General features: G+C 36.0%; 1 protein-coding gene across 9 annotated transcripts in view; it reads right to left on the reverse strand.

The window, feature by feature from the left end:
• Positions 1 to 15,750, reverse strand: part of PSMD14 (proteasome 26S subunit, non-ATPase 14) — a 102,603-nt gene that overhangs the window by 70,353 nt on the left and 16,500 nt on the right. For 2 of the 9 annotated variants that reach the window (XM_012135814.3, XM_042243814.1), the window contains one exon: positions 13,505 to 13,564. The exons of 5 other annotated variants lie outside the window; for them this stretch is intronic. In XM_012135814.3, coding sequence (XP_011991204.1) covers positions 13,505 to 13,540 — 36 coding nt within the window. In that variant the 5' untranslated portion in view covers positions 13,541 to 13,564. Of the gene's footprint in view, positions 1 to 13,504; positions 13,565 to 14,275; positions 14,320 to 15,750 lie in introns of all 9 variants that reach the window. 2 more of the 9 variants (XM_042243818.1, XM_042243816.1) reach the window with 1 other exon arrangement.

Raw genomic sequence — 15,750 nt, forward strand, 5'->3', positions numbered from 1 at the left:
CTCATTGGAAGGATTGATGCTGAAGTTGAGGCTCCAATACTTTGGCCACCTGATACGAAGAGCCGATTCACTGGAAAAGACCCTGAGGCTAGGAAAGACTGAAGGCAGGAGGAAAAGAGGGCAACACAGGATGAGATTGTTGGATGGCATCACCGACTCAATGGACATGAGTTTGAGCAAACTCTAGGAAAAAGTGAAGGACAGGGAAGCCTGGCGTGCTGCAGTCCATGGGGTTGCGAAGAGTCAGACACAACTCAGGGACTGAACAGCAACAGACTGAAACTTAATTATATAAATAATTGCATTAAATGCAGATAATCTTAAAATCTCAATTTAAAAAGCCAAGATTATCAGAGTGGATTAAAAACAAACAAGACCTACCTATATACTGCTTACAAGAAAGGTACTTCAAGTAGGTTGAATAAAGACCTGAATATATTAACAGGAAAAAGATAGGAAAAGATATACCACATTAATAGCAATCAAAAGAAAGTTGGGATGCTATCAAACAGTTTCAGATCACAGAACACTGCAAGAGTTTTAAAAAAAATCATATATATATCAATCAAGTCAATATGATGATCTCAAAAAATGCAGAATATGAATTTTAAAAACATCCAACATCCATTCCTGATGAAAACTCAGTAGAAAGTAAAAATAGTAAGTAGAGAACTTCTGTAATCTGATAAAGAACATCTATTTAAAATGTACAGCTAATAGCACACTTGATGGTGAAATAATGAATGCTTTCCCCCTAAGATCAGGAACAAGACACGAATGTCTACTTTTACCACTTCTATTCAACATTTTACTGACATTTATAGTCAGTCCAATAAGGAAAGAAATAAAAGGCATCCAGATTGGAAAGGAAAAAGTAAAACTGCCTTTTTTATAGACAAGAAAATCAAAGAAATAAAAATGCTGTTTATAGTATTATCAAAGATATGAAATACTTGGACATAAACATGACAAGATATAAAAATTCTGTACACTGAAATCTACAAAAAATTACTGAGAAAAATTAAAGAAGATCTAAATAAATAGAGAGATAACCTGTGTTCATGGTTGGAAGACTCAATATGGGTAAGACGTCAGTACTCCCCGAACTGATGTATAGATCTGATACACAATCAGTTGAAACCCCGGTATATTTTTATTTATTGAAACTGACGTACTTAATTTTTAAGCGTATGTGAAGATATAATGGGCCCTAAAATGGCCAATAACAACATTTAACAATGGCTGTTAAAAAACAAACCTGGAGGACTAATACAACCTGATTTCAACATGTGTTATAGAGTTCCAGTATTTAACACTGTGCAGTACTGGCTTAAAAAGATAAATATAATGGAACGGAATGGAGATTCCAGATATAGGACTACACATATAGGGAGAACTGATTTCCAATAACAGTACAATGCAAAGGTAGAGAAAAAATAATCAACAATTGATGCTACAACAATTGGATATTCACATGCAAAGTTGTTTTAAAAAACTGAACATGATCCATATCTTGCATCATATACAAAAATTAATTTGAACTGGATCACAGAGCTAAATGTAAAACATTAAACTATAAAACTTCTTGAAGAAAAGAGGATATCTTTGTGACCTTAAAGTGGCATAAATGTCTTAGATATCACACTGAAGTACGATTTATAACAGAAAATTTTTATAGACTCCAAAGTTAAGAACTCTGCTCTTTGAAAAACACTAACAGAGTAAAAAAATAAGCCAAAGATTGTGAGAAAATATCTGCAAATCACATATTTTATAAAGGACTTATAAAGGAATATATAAAGAACTCACAAATTTCATTAATATAATAGCCCAGTAAAAACTGGGCAGCAAACCTGAATAAAGATCTCACTAAAAAAGATATATAAATGGCAAATTAGCACATGAAAAAATGTTCAATATGATTAATCATTAAGAAAACGCAAACTACAAGTATAATGGGATGCTATCACCTTTTGGAATGGTTAAAATGAAAAAGATTAACCATAACACATACCAAATGTTTGCAAGGATGAGAAGGGACTGGAATTCTCACACTTTAACGGGAATGGAAAACAGTAAATCATTTTTGAAAAGTTTGGCAGTTTTCAGTAAGTTAAACACACACTCACCATATGATCCAGCCATTCCACATCTAGGTATTTATCCAACAGAAATGAAACATGTACACTGCGGAAAATGCTGAAAGAGATGGGAATACCAGACCACCTGACCTGCCTCTTGAGAAACCTATATGCAGGTCAGAAAACAACAGTTAGAACTGGACATGGAACAACAGACTGGTTCCATATAGGAAAAGGAGTACGTCAAGGCTGTATATTGTCACCCGGCTTATTTAACTTCTATGCAGAGTACATCATGAGAAACGCTGGGCTGGAAGAAGCACAAGGTGGAATCAAGATCGCTGGGAGAAATATCAATAACCTCAGATATGCAGATGAACCCACCCTTATGGCAGAAAGTGAAGAGGAACTAAAAAGCTTCTTGATGAAAGTGAAAGAGGAGAGAGGAAAAGTTGGCTTAAAGCTCAACATTCAGAAAACTAAGATCATGGCATCTGGTCCCATCATTTCATGGAAAATAGATGGTGAAAGAGTGGAAACAGTGTCAGACTTTATTTTTGGGGGCTCCAAAATCACTGCAGACGGTGACTGCAGCCATGAAATTAAAAGACACTCCTTGGAAGGAAAGTTATGACCAACCTAGATAGCATATTCAAAAGCAGAGACATTACTTTGCCAACAAAAGTCCGTCCAGTCAAGGTTATGGTTTTTCCTGTGGTCACGTATGGATGTGAGAGTTGGACTGTGAAGAAAGCTGAGCATGAAGAATTGATGCTTTTGAACTGTGGTGCTGGAGATGACTCCTAAGAGTCCCTTGGACTGCAAGGAGATCCAACCAGTCCATTCTAAAGGAGCTCAGTCCTGGGTATTCTTTGGAAGGACTGGTGCTGAAGCTGAAACTCCAGTACTTTGGCCACCTCATGCGAAGAGTTGACTCACTGGAAAAGACTCTGATGCTGGGAGAGACTGGGGGCAGGAATAGGGGACAACAGAGGATGAGATGGCTGGATGGCATCACCGACTCAATGGACATGAGTCTGAGTGCACTCCGGGAGTTGGTGATGGACAGGGAGGCCTGGCGTGCTGCGACTCATGGGGTCGCAAAGAGTCGGACACGACTGAGCGACTGAACTGAACTGACTGACTGATACAATGTTCACAGCAGTTTTATCTGTAACAGCCCCAAATCAGAAAACACTAGAATACTTATGAACAGGTGAATAGATAAAGTGTGGTATGTCTAGCCAATGAAATACTACTACTTAGTAATAAAGGAGAACAAGCTACTGATAACCACTCAGAGAAGAATCTCAGAATACTTATGGTAATGAAAACCAGACGAAAAAGAGTATCTACTCTATAATTCCACTTTCTTAACAGTCTAGAAAATTAAATCTAATGTATAATGAATGGTTGCCTGAGGAAGAGTAAAAGGAGAGGGATTACAAAATGTCTAAATAAATTTGAGTGTGGGGGGGTTGGTGGATGTTCACCATCATGATTGTAATGACGGTTTCATAAGTGTATGTATACATCTCAAAACTTATCAAATTATATACTTTAAGTATGTACTGTTTCATGTATGCTAATTATATCTTAGTAAATAAAACAAAAATAAAAGGCTTATAAATACTTTAACTTTTTATAATTCACCCTTCTTAGTACCTTCTCTTACAATCATTCTTAAATATATGACTACAAAATAAAACTCTTTTGTAAGCATAAAACTGAAAAAAGATCTATAAACAGGGTAGATAATAAGATGTTACAGCTATTCAGCAAATTCAGGCATCATGTCAAAAAATAGCAGTCATTCAGAGATGCCAATTAAAACTTTCTAAGAGGAGCTTTTCTTTCAGAAAAACATATCAATTTCTGCTTATATCTACAGTGTAACTGAATTATAGCACCTGTGTTTACTTGCGCGCGCGCACACACACACACACACACACACACACACACACCTACCTTCCCCCACTTTCTCTCTGCAGTTTCTAAATCTCCTATCTCATAATTTGCAGTTCCAAAGGCAGCTCCAAAAGTTAAGTGAAATTATGGTGTAAGGAGACAAATCTGGTTTAGGGATGCTTCATCAAGGCTTGACAACTCACCACAATGTTATGTGCTTGGAGTTAGCCAATATTTTAAAGTATTTGCTGAGTGCTGTATGACTTTACAAAACATTTTAAAATCCTCTCATTGTTTTATTTTTAATTGATCCTTAAATCAATGAAGCAGTCAGAGATATGATCACACTTCTATAGAACATACAGATAGGAACAGATACACAGGAAAATAAATATAGATACTTTAAATAACTGTGCAATCTACATGTCAGGAATATTCAGAACCAAATCTCTTGGCCCACAGTTCAATCCCTTTGATTCAGTGTATCATTTCAATGGTACAAATACTAAAAATATTATTACTTGCTGCTCAAAATCATATGCTGAGGCAGTCCTGAGACCTTCACCATGAACAAAAAATAACCATTTGCACTGCGGAATTCCTATAAAGTCAGTAAATAAGGAAGATGATAATGCTTATGAACAATCTGATGAACACCCTCCCAAACTATTTTGGAATTAGAAAACGAAATATGAGGTTTATGCCTCACTGCACAGTTTAAAACTCAGGTTCACTTTCCCTTGTGAGATGGGGCAAATCATACCCACAGTCCTGGTTACTATGAGGATTAAATGGCATAAACATGTACTGCATATATGCAGTACCTGGCACACAGCTGCTACCATTCCACCTACTAGTTTTAATGATAAATTTATAATATTTAAATTACCAGTGTCTATCAAAAAATAGCAATTCTAATTTTAATACTATATGTGTATATGCTTTAGAAATAAATGTTAATACTAAAGCTAACTAAATTTAGATCTAACAAGGCTAATACTTTGTTTTTCCTTTAACTGAGTTTCACTCACACACATGCCATTTAGATTAAACACAGTAACAAAAAAACCCCAGCACATATCCTTCATAGTATACAGACAAAGAACATGCCTGAAATTGGTTCTTAATCTGTATACCTGTTAACATTTTGATTATTAACTTTAAAAAATTAATCTAACTTTTCTGTAAAGAACTTTGAATAAGAAAACAATCCTTATGACAGTGCAAAGTGTTACAACAGATCTTAAATTTTATGAAAAGTGAAGTCAAGAAAAACTTAAAACACACTTATCAATAGTTGCCAGTGTAATAGCTGCCAGTGTATTAAGAACGTAAAAATCATCTGTGATCAAGAACTCATACTGCAAAAAAGTTTACTTTTTCAATATACTTCAAAAGATTTCATTTATAAGCAATATCACTGAAAATACTAAAGAAAAAAATTATACCTAAACTCATAATTATGCTTCCTAATCCATGTAATTTTAGGGCTGCTTCTAAATAGTATCAGCATTTTTATTTTCCTGTTTTCCACCAATATTCAAATATATTATAAAATATTCAAGCACAGGCAATGTTGTATTAAGACTGTGATCTTGCTTAAATTTAACCATTGGCTGACAGGCAAGGCACCATGTTAAGAGCTTGAAATGTACAATTTTGCCAGCTGATATACAAAAGTTCTAAATTAGCATATGAAAAGTAATCCACAGATGGCTATGTACAATTCACAGAAGGGAATAAAAGGTAGAGATTGTCTGTACTTACAAACCTGAAATGAGCTAAGCAAAGCCTTCTGAATGTTCTGCCACAATTTAACATTAAACATCAGCCTCTGGAGTTGTTACGGTTTCATTATTAAAACAGTAAGTAACAGTAAGGCTATTATCTACTACACCTAATTTGAGCTCCTAATACCATTCTTGAATCTTTTACATAAATTACTTCTAATAATCACATAATCCTACGATCCACAGTAGTGGATACTACAGTGCCTGCCATGTAAAAATGAGGAAGCCGAGGCTCAAAGTCAATCAATGTGTCCAAGGTGATCAAGGTAAGTGGTGAAGCCTAAATTCAAAGCTGCCAATGATGTAGTAAATATCCTTGTGAAAACATTAAGACAGAAAACAAAGTATATATCATGGTTCAGACATAAAATGGAATAGCAAACAACCATTTAAAGAAAAGGAGCCACCTATATACGTATATATCAATATACACAAGGAGCCAATCTCCAGAATGTACTATTAAGTACGAGGTTGGCCAAAAATCTCCTTTGGTTTTTAAGTAAAAGACAAATTTTCATTTCATCATGCTGAACACTGCTTTGTTTCACTACCTTTTGCCATTTTTCAGACAATTTCATAATTTTATCTTCCCAAGACTTTTTGTCTTTTTGAGCAAAGAACTGTTCCAGGTGCCTTTACAGTCTTCCAAGGACCTGAAGTTTTTCCATTAAGAGAATTTTGTAAAGAACGGAAATCTGAAGGTACAATGTCTGGTGAATATAGTGGGTCAATCAGAACTCCCCAGCACTTTATGCCTAGCCATCAAAGAAATAAGAGGTCTGTGTTATCCTGATGGAAGAATGCATTTTCTTCTGACTAACACTTTTTGTTGAGTGCTGCTTTCATTTGGCCTAACTGGTAGCAGTACTTGTTGGATCATTTGGTTTTCCAGAAGGAGTTCCTAATAGAGGACTCCTTACAATCTTTCCATTTACACAACATCACGTTCTTGGATGAAGACTGGCCTTTGGTGTGGTTGGTAGTTCATCTAGCTTGCTCTACTATCTCTTCTGCTTCACATTATTGTACAGTAGCCACTTTTCATCATCCATCACAATTTGTTTTAAAAACGAACATTTTCATTACATTTAAGTGGAGAATCACATGTCAAGAAGGTTTTTTTCACTTAACTTACATGGAACCCAAACATCAAAGCGATTAACATAACCAAGCTAGTATAAATTATTTTCGACACTTGATTTGTATATTTTAAGTATGCTGACTCTCTCCTGCATGGTATAACATTAATTATTCTCAATTAAAGCCTCAGTCTGATCACTATCAATCTCAACTGGTCAACCTGACCGTGGAGCATCGTCCAACAAGACATCTCCAGCTCAAAACTTCACAAACGATTTTTGACACCTTCAATCAGTCATAGCACCTTCTCCAAACACTGCACAGATCTTTGTTTTCTTTGCATTTCAGCTACATTTTTTACCTTTCTTGAAATAATAAGACATAAGATGCCTAAAATGTTGCTTTTTCTTCAATCTTCAATATTAAAATGGCTACACAAAAATTCACCCATTTTGATAAGCTTTTCTTTAAACGCAGGCTGATATGACAGCTGTTACAATACAATCTAACAAAATTGTTTCAAATGAAATTGAAGACAACTAAGCGCTACTAGAGCCATCTTATAGGAAAAAAAAAATGAAGTTTTTGGCCAACCCAAATATATATACAACACTGTTTAATACAGTAGCCATTGGCCATATGCAGGTACTTAAACTTTAAACTATTTAAAATCAAATTTAAAATTTACTTCTTCAGTCATACCACTCATACTTAAAGGGCTTAATAGCCACACGGCTCATGGCTACCATACTAGGCAGCTAGATATAACACATTTCTGTGCTCAAGGAATGTTCTATTGGACCTCACTGATATAGAATATTTTTGGAAGAACAGAAATAAATTAGTAACAGTTCCTAGGGAAGGGACAGAAAAGGCATGGACACATTTCACATACGCATAGTTAACTTGTTAACTCTGTAACATGTCAAATATCACCTATTTTAAAACAATGATTTAGCTTTCCTAAAATACCTTGTTTGGTTCTCAAAAGAACCAAACAAGTAGCATGATTTATGCTACTCAGAAGCATAAAAGGCTCAGAAGTTTTAAGGCATAACAGCTGGAGCCTAAGGGACAGAAACCCTCTCTCCTGGACTGCCTAGAAATGCTCCTGCCCACTACCCTAACTGTACGAACTGTTCTTCTATTCACAATACTATTTGAGACGCCATGCAAAAAATTACAGAGCTGCTATTTCTGAGGAATTAAGGAACAGGGACAGAAAAAAACATCAGGGAAAAAAATGCTTACAAGGTATGAAAGAGTAACTATGGTCAAAGGGCACAGGAGAAAGTTCTAGTCTTTGGGGAAGAAAGGCACCGGTAATACTGTCACATCTCTTCTCTTCTTACACTTCTGTTTAAAGCTCTATAGAAGAGCACTTAACAGCGACAGTCTCGGTTCTACTTTGAAGTCACTTTTCCCCCCAAATGTCGAATTTCTTCAAATGACACAGCACACTGAACAACTGAATTGTTACATGCCTCAATTTCCTCACCTGTAAAACAGAAACCTGTTGCCTGATCAATGTCATTGACTTACTACTGGACATTTTTGCCTAGGAGAGGGAACAGTCAAACCTTTGAGAACAAAAAGGCACAGTGGTCAGATACTCCCAAGTAACAAACAACCAAACATTAGAATTGATACTTTTCTCTCATCAGGAGACAGAGGATCAACTCAGGGAAGCTGAAGGACCTGGGGATGATTCAAATATATGAAAATCTACCCTGGAAGAAAAATAAATAGGAACAAGATCCCAAACCATCTACTTTCCTGCACACTGACACAGCATTCTTTTTTTTTTTTTTAAACTTGGCAATTTTTATTTATTTATTTTTAATATAAATTTATTTTAACTGAAGGCTAATTACTTTACAATATTGTACTGGTTTTGCCATACATCAACATGAATCCGCCATGGGGGTACTTATTCTCTTCCTCTTCCATAGAGCTCAGCCATTGCTGGATCTAGCCTCGGTCCAGAGCATGCCTTTCATCATTGCCCAAAACATACTGCCTTTCACAATGAGTTTAGGCAGGTCAGAGATCTGTGCCAGGGTAAACAGAAGGGCAAGCTGGTGTCCACAAAGGGAAAAGGGCATAAATTTGTCCTCACACAGACTGGTGACCAGGAAGTCTGCCCAAATTTCAGGAATCTGGGTTTACAGGGAAAGAAAAGCAAGACACAGTCCTACGAGACAGGAAAATCATTTAGGGACTCCAACAGCTAATCATATCCACAAGCACTCAAGGAAGTCAACTTACTAACGAAAACATCCTATAAAACCTAAGACCAAGCAAGGAAGACACAGCATTGTAAAGAAGGATACATGACAATTATTTTCAGAAATTTATATTTCTAAGTTATTATTAAATTTTTAAATATAAGAATTATCAATATGTAAGTTAAATTCTTTAAAAATATATAGGACAGATGTTAAATTCACTTCATATGATTACCACATAGAAACACTTAATGTGGCCTTAGACTACTATACATTTACTTAGGGGAGTAAAGATCTGAAAATGAGTTTGTATTAATGGAAAAGTGCAAAGAAACTTGTCAACATGTGCCAGTTCCATGGCCCACAGGCAATGAGCACCGCCTGCCTGTGCCAGTCAGATCACCAACCAACATTACTGTGAAGGCCATGAAAGAAGCTGTTAATACTCTGGTTTAATCTCAGCACAGGCCAGAGCAGCAGATTAAGCAGAACTTTACATCAGTGGCAGGTCTCCCAAGTTCTCTTGATGCCACAGAATTCATAAGTGGGATCAGTATGTTCTAAAAAAACATGGTACTGCAAAGGGAAAAAAAGGTTCCACAGCATCAAGCAGTGTAATACTTGAAACCTCATCATCAAAGTGACAGTTTTCAAGTGCCATTTATGATGCCCTAGTCTGGAAACATCCCAGCTAACCCATCTGATCAACAATTTCACAGATGGAAGCACTTGATGGCTAATTGGCAAGTCTATTATTCAAATAAAACAGCTCTCTGTACCTCTTCTTTCATTATTACAAGTCAAGGTACAACAAGATTGGTCATTCAAATTAGCTTAATAGAAACCTCTTTCCCAAAATAAAATTTTTAATGAAACCACACACTGACAACTAGCTTAGAGTACTAATCAGTTTCTGAACAGTAAGGAAAATGTTTTATAAACTTAAAAGGAGTAAGAAACGTAAATCTTCTCTAAAAAGTTGTACTGTTTGTTTCCTTGATCTTTATCAATGTCAAGATATAGTCATAAGGATTAAAATGAATGAAATAGTTACTCATTCCTTAAATATTTTAAAAACATAGGCCATGTAACAAACGTTATCATAAAGAAAAATCCTCTCAAATATTTTAGGTTTCCTAAAAAAGTTGTAAAGCAGGCATCTTCTCTTTGCCTACATTTTGCCCAATAAAAATTCCAGACTGTTAAGGCTTTCTAATTTATGCAGCAAGCAGCCTAATGTTATATGAAGCAAGTATCTAACATCATAGATATTATCTACCTAAGGACACAGTGTTGATGCAGAATAGGCTTTGGCCTCAGAAAGACTTGTGTTCCACCTCTAGCTCCACTTCCTGTTAGTTCTAAGGCCTGGCCCAATAATATGGAAATAATTATCCCTATCCATAGAGGATTGCTGTATGAAGAGGTTCTATACACAGAACACTCACATTAAATCATGCAAACCCTCAGCATTCGTCCATTTAGCTCTCATCCCTTTCTCCACCCTACTTCTATAAATTCCAGAAAAGAATCCTGACACAGCTGTCAAAATATGTGCATTCTCTTTACAGGTCCATACATTTGCTCCAAATCCCACTGAAACGTACATTCCCTATTCAGATAATCTGGCTATCTCCCTATATTCCTACAATTTTCAGACCCCAAGCAAAGCCCCAAGGAAGAACCTTGTAGAAAGACTGAGCTATAAAGTATTTGAAGACCTCATTTTCTACCTATAAATCAGAAACTAGGAAATGCATATAGTAATCAGAACCTGCAAGGGGGAAGGCAATAGTAGCCAGAAACTCTGGAATGAATTACAAACTGAAGTAAAATCACAATTATCTCCTTATAGTGATACAGCAACATAATAGTAACAAAAAAGTATTTTTCTAGGTAATAAAACAATAATTTCCCATGAAGTAAAAGGACATCTTTACTATAAAACAGAAAGGGGTGTTTTTCCAAAATTATATTTTATCATGTTGTCTACTTTTGATAAGCATTTTGCTTCTAATTACTCAGGTTCTTGTGTTTAGAACACTAAAAAGAACTGACAGTTAACAGAGAGATACCACAGGCAGGTAAAAATGTACTCAAGTAAAAAGATAGGAAACGTATATACAATGAAACAGAGAAAAGTACAATTATCCCAGTCATCACTTAACTTTTATTGTCCCTAAGCTTTCCCACTGTGCCCAACACAGGCATTCATTCAGTCTCCTCGAGGGAAGGGCCTGTGAAATCACTGACAACAGTTTGAAAAGCAGCACCGGGAGGCTGCCCAGTAGAGACCATCGCCCTGCTTTTGGGGGCATACTTCCAGGATGTTCAACCCAGATAATAACTCATGAAGAACCACCTTGAACGTATGTTCTGGGATAGAACACTGGCCATGACTATCCAGATTTTAAGTGAGCATGATACCTAAAGAACTGTCCAAATGATAATATGAACTAAAAAATTAGAAATCATGTTAGGCAAGTTTAAGATTGGAAGCCCAAAGATCAGTGTACCAAATGAGCAAAGTGACCAGTATATCAAACATGTAAAATGATGTTGAGGGTAAGGAAGGAAAAGTTATAAATTGAATTTTTATGATCATAACATCCCACACATTTAGAATATTTAGATATTACTATAATATCTTAGTTTCCTATACTAGACAAAAGTACCTTATTTCTCACTCCATATACCCTTTAAAGCTACCAAAAGCACTATCAGTTGTCATGGATCCATCATATCCCTGACTTTAAAAATCTTAACATTTTGTTTTTCCCCAGAATTTTGACTTTTTATTTCATCAGAATGTGATCAATTCTGGAAGACAATTTCACTGTAATTGAAAACACATCACTGCTCCCCTTATGTTCTAAAGAATTCAAGAAAAGTCATTTATGGTAATTTCATATTAAAATAGAAATTTAACATTCACAAATGTCAAAGACCTTTCCCCTTGAAAGACCAGTCACAACTAGAAAGTTCAAACAGAACACCACAGATTAACCACAGTGCAACTACCAGAAATTTGTTTCCCTTTTACTTGAGGACACCCAAGAACAGATTTGAGACTTCTCAGGAGCATCACATTTTTCATAGGGTTTAATATCTATGCAGAAGAATTACATTACAATGACACCTAAAAAGAGTATGTTCTAATTAGCTTGCTTTTGACCTGACCTCTTTCTTAATTTTCTATAGTAGAAACATCAGCTCAAGTACATGAATAAAATAATTAGGAATTACACTTTTTAAATAATAAAATTATTACATCAAGAGCAGCAAATGAAGAGAAGTACATGCATTTTATATTTTTACTTTGTTTCTAAAGCAAAATCACTATTTATTTGTAGTTAAGCATAGAAATAAAACAATTCAAATTTCTTGACCCCTTAGCTCAAATGGTAAAGAATCTGTCTGCAATGCGAGAGACCTAGGTTCAATCCCTGGGTCAGGAAGCTCCGCTGAAGAAGGACATGGCAACCCATTCCAGTATTCTTGCCTGGAGAATTCCACGGACAGAGGAGCCTGGTGGGCTACAGTCCATCAGGTCACAAAGAGTCAGACATGATGAGTGACTAATACTTTCACACTTTGCTGCTGCTGCTGCTAAGTCGCTTCTTACCTACTTCTTAATAGGAAGAAAAATGACCAAATTAATCTATCAATGTTTAGAAAGGCTCTTTGTAAACGTTCAGAGGATCACATCAGGATAGACACTCAAAGAATCAAATGGGGAAAAAACGTAACCAGAAGCATCCATCAGTATATAAAAACTGTCAATACAGATAGGTTAAAGAGCTCAGGAACATAAAGAACTCATAAAAAGCTTTTTGTAAACACCTGCTCATTTTCAAGCTACTGCACCAGCAATAAACAAAAGTTTTGTTTCAAATGTGAAAACAGGTGTAAACATCAACTGTACACATTAATCTACGTTGGCTGAAGCCACACTAGAATCTCTCTAGTAGATAAACAATAAAAATAAAACATCATAATCTATAATTTATTTCAATACAGTATAGTAGCTTCTTGTCTCTGCTTTCATTCCTGCCTTAAGTCTCATCTCCAAGAGTATCCCGGTTCTTTAAAAATGGAAGTATGATGAGCAAAACTCCTGTGCTTAGACACCTCTAACAACTTCCCAAGTCACTTGGAAGAGAATTTCCTACAAGGCCCTACATGATCTTGTCTCTGGCAAGATCTAAAGTGTTACCCTCTTCAACTCCAAGATTAAGAGAGAATATGGAACATCTAAGTAAGGCATGAAAATAAAATTAAAATGAATTTCTGATTTTGTTTTACTTGGCAGCTTTTAAAAGAAGTTTAACTAAAGGAAAATGTTATTTAATGTTATTCACTAAGCTGTTCTTTTTCTTTATTGTTGTTCTTATTAAAAAGAGAGAACACTACTTACGAAGTAGAAATTCCTTTTGTCTCCCTCCCTTCTCATGAACTTGATGTGGGTTATTCAGACCTGTGGTATACAACATGGTAGCCACTAAGCTACACATGATTACTCAAATTTAAGTAGAATTAAAAACTCAGTTCTTCAGGTCATACTGGTACATATCGTGGACTCAACATGCAGCTGTAGAATGTAAGTGAATTAAAAATCAGTAAAATTAAAAATTCAGTTGTTCCAGTCACATTTCAAAGACTTAATAACAGCCGTGTGTGCATGCTAAGCCACTTCAGTTGTGTCTGCTCTTTGCAACCCTGGGGACCATAGCCTGCCAGGCTCCTCTATCCATGGAATTCTCTAAGTAAGAATACTGGAGTGGGTTGCCATGCCCTCCTCCAGGGGATCTTCCCAACCCAGGGATCGAACCTGCAACTCTTACATCTCTTGCATTGGCAGGCGGTTCTTTACCGCTAGTGCCACCCGTGAAGTCTTTGATAATAGCCACATATGGCTAATAGCTATTGTATTAGCACATACAGAACATTTCCTTCACAGTATAAAGTTCTATTGGACAGAGATGCTTTAGAACTTGTAATACTTTTACCTTTAAAAAAAGTTATTCTGTTTTAAGAATTAGCATTAATGTTTTCATAGTGTATGTATATACCTACAACCCGAAATTTTCTCTTAAAATGTTTGTATTATGCATACTGAGATATAGAACCTAGTTCACTTTAACTGCTATATAATATTCCATCATAACACATTTTGACACTTACGTACTTTGTAATTTTTCAATAATCCAAACTGTCACACCCAGACCAACCCTAAGGAAAAAGGCTTCTATGAGAATTGTTGCTTCCTAAGTCTTCAGTAACACTTCACAACAAGTGTTTGTTTAAAAAAAATTAATCTAAAACTTGTTTCATTTTCATAACATAAAATTTACCATTTTAACCACTGTTAAGTACACAATTTCATGGCATTAATACATTCACACTGTTGTGGGAAGGCAATGGCACCCCACTCCAGTACTCTTGCCTGGAAAATTCCATGGACAGAGAAGCCTGGTGGGCTCCAGTCCATGGGGTTGCTAAGAGTCGGACACGACTGAGCGGCTTCACTTTCACTTTTCACTTTCATGCATTAGAGAAGGAAATGGCAACCCACTCCAGTGTTCTTGCCTGGAGAATCCCAGGGATGGGGGAGCCTCGTGGGTTGCCGTCTATGGGGTCACACAGAGTCGTAGACGACTGAAGTGACTTAGCAGCAGCAGTAGTACAATCATCACCACCGTCTACAGAACTTTCGTCTTCCCAACCTGAAACTCTGTACCATTAAACACCAACTCTTCATTCCACTACAACCCCCGACTCCTGGCAACCACCATCCTACTTTTTGTCTCTATGAATCAGATTAGTAACTCATTTAACCAAGATCATAAAATATTCGTCCTTTTGTGACTGGTTAATTCCATTCAGAATAATGTCTTCAAAGTTCACCCATGTTGAGGCATGTGTCAGCACTTTTTAGGTTGAATAATAATCCACAGTATTAATATACCACATTTTGTTTATCCACTAAGCCATCAATAAATACAAGCTGCGTCTACCTTTTGGCTATTACAAATGCTGCTGCTATAAAGCAGCTGTACAAATATCTATTTGAGCCCCTAATTTCAATTATTTGGGTTATATACCCAGATATGGAATTGCTGGATCATATAATTCTATTTAATTTTTTGAGGACCCACCATACCATTTTCCACAGAGGTCACACAATTTTACATTCCTACCAGCAACGCACAAGGGTTTCTCTATACTCTCACCAATATTTGCTACATTTTCTGGATAATAACTATCCTAATAGGTGTGTCTTCCAAAATTATAAAGTTTAATTTTCATAGGTAGATCTTTAATCCATTTGCTACAGATTTTTGTGTTCAGAATTAGGTAGGAATTTAGTATTAGTTTTCCTTCCCATAAAGAAAGCCACCTGCTTCAGCATCATTTAATGAACAGGCCTCTCTTTCCCCACTTGTTTTTAATACCATCTCTACTATAAATCAAGTTTCCATATATACATGAGTCTATTTCTGGACTTTCTATTTGATTATACCAATCTACCTATCTCTATCTTGGGCAAACTCCAGGAGATGGTGAGGGACAGGGAAGACTGGTGTGCTATAGTCCACGGAGTTGCAAAGAATCGGACATAACTTGGTGACTGAACAATACCACCACCGATCTCTATACCAA

This window comes from Ovis aries, chromosome 2 (assembly GCF_016772045.2).
Source record: "Ovis aries strain OAR_USU_Benz2616 breed Rambouillet chromosome 2, ARS-UI_Ramb_v3.0, whole genome shotgun sequence".
NCBI lineage: Eukaryota > Metazoa > Chordata > Mammalia > Artiodactyla > Bovidae > Ovis > Ovis aries.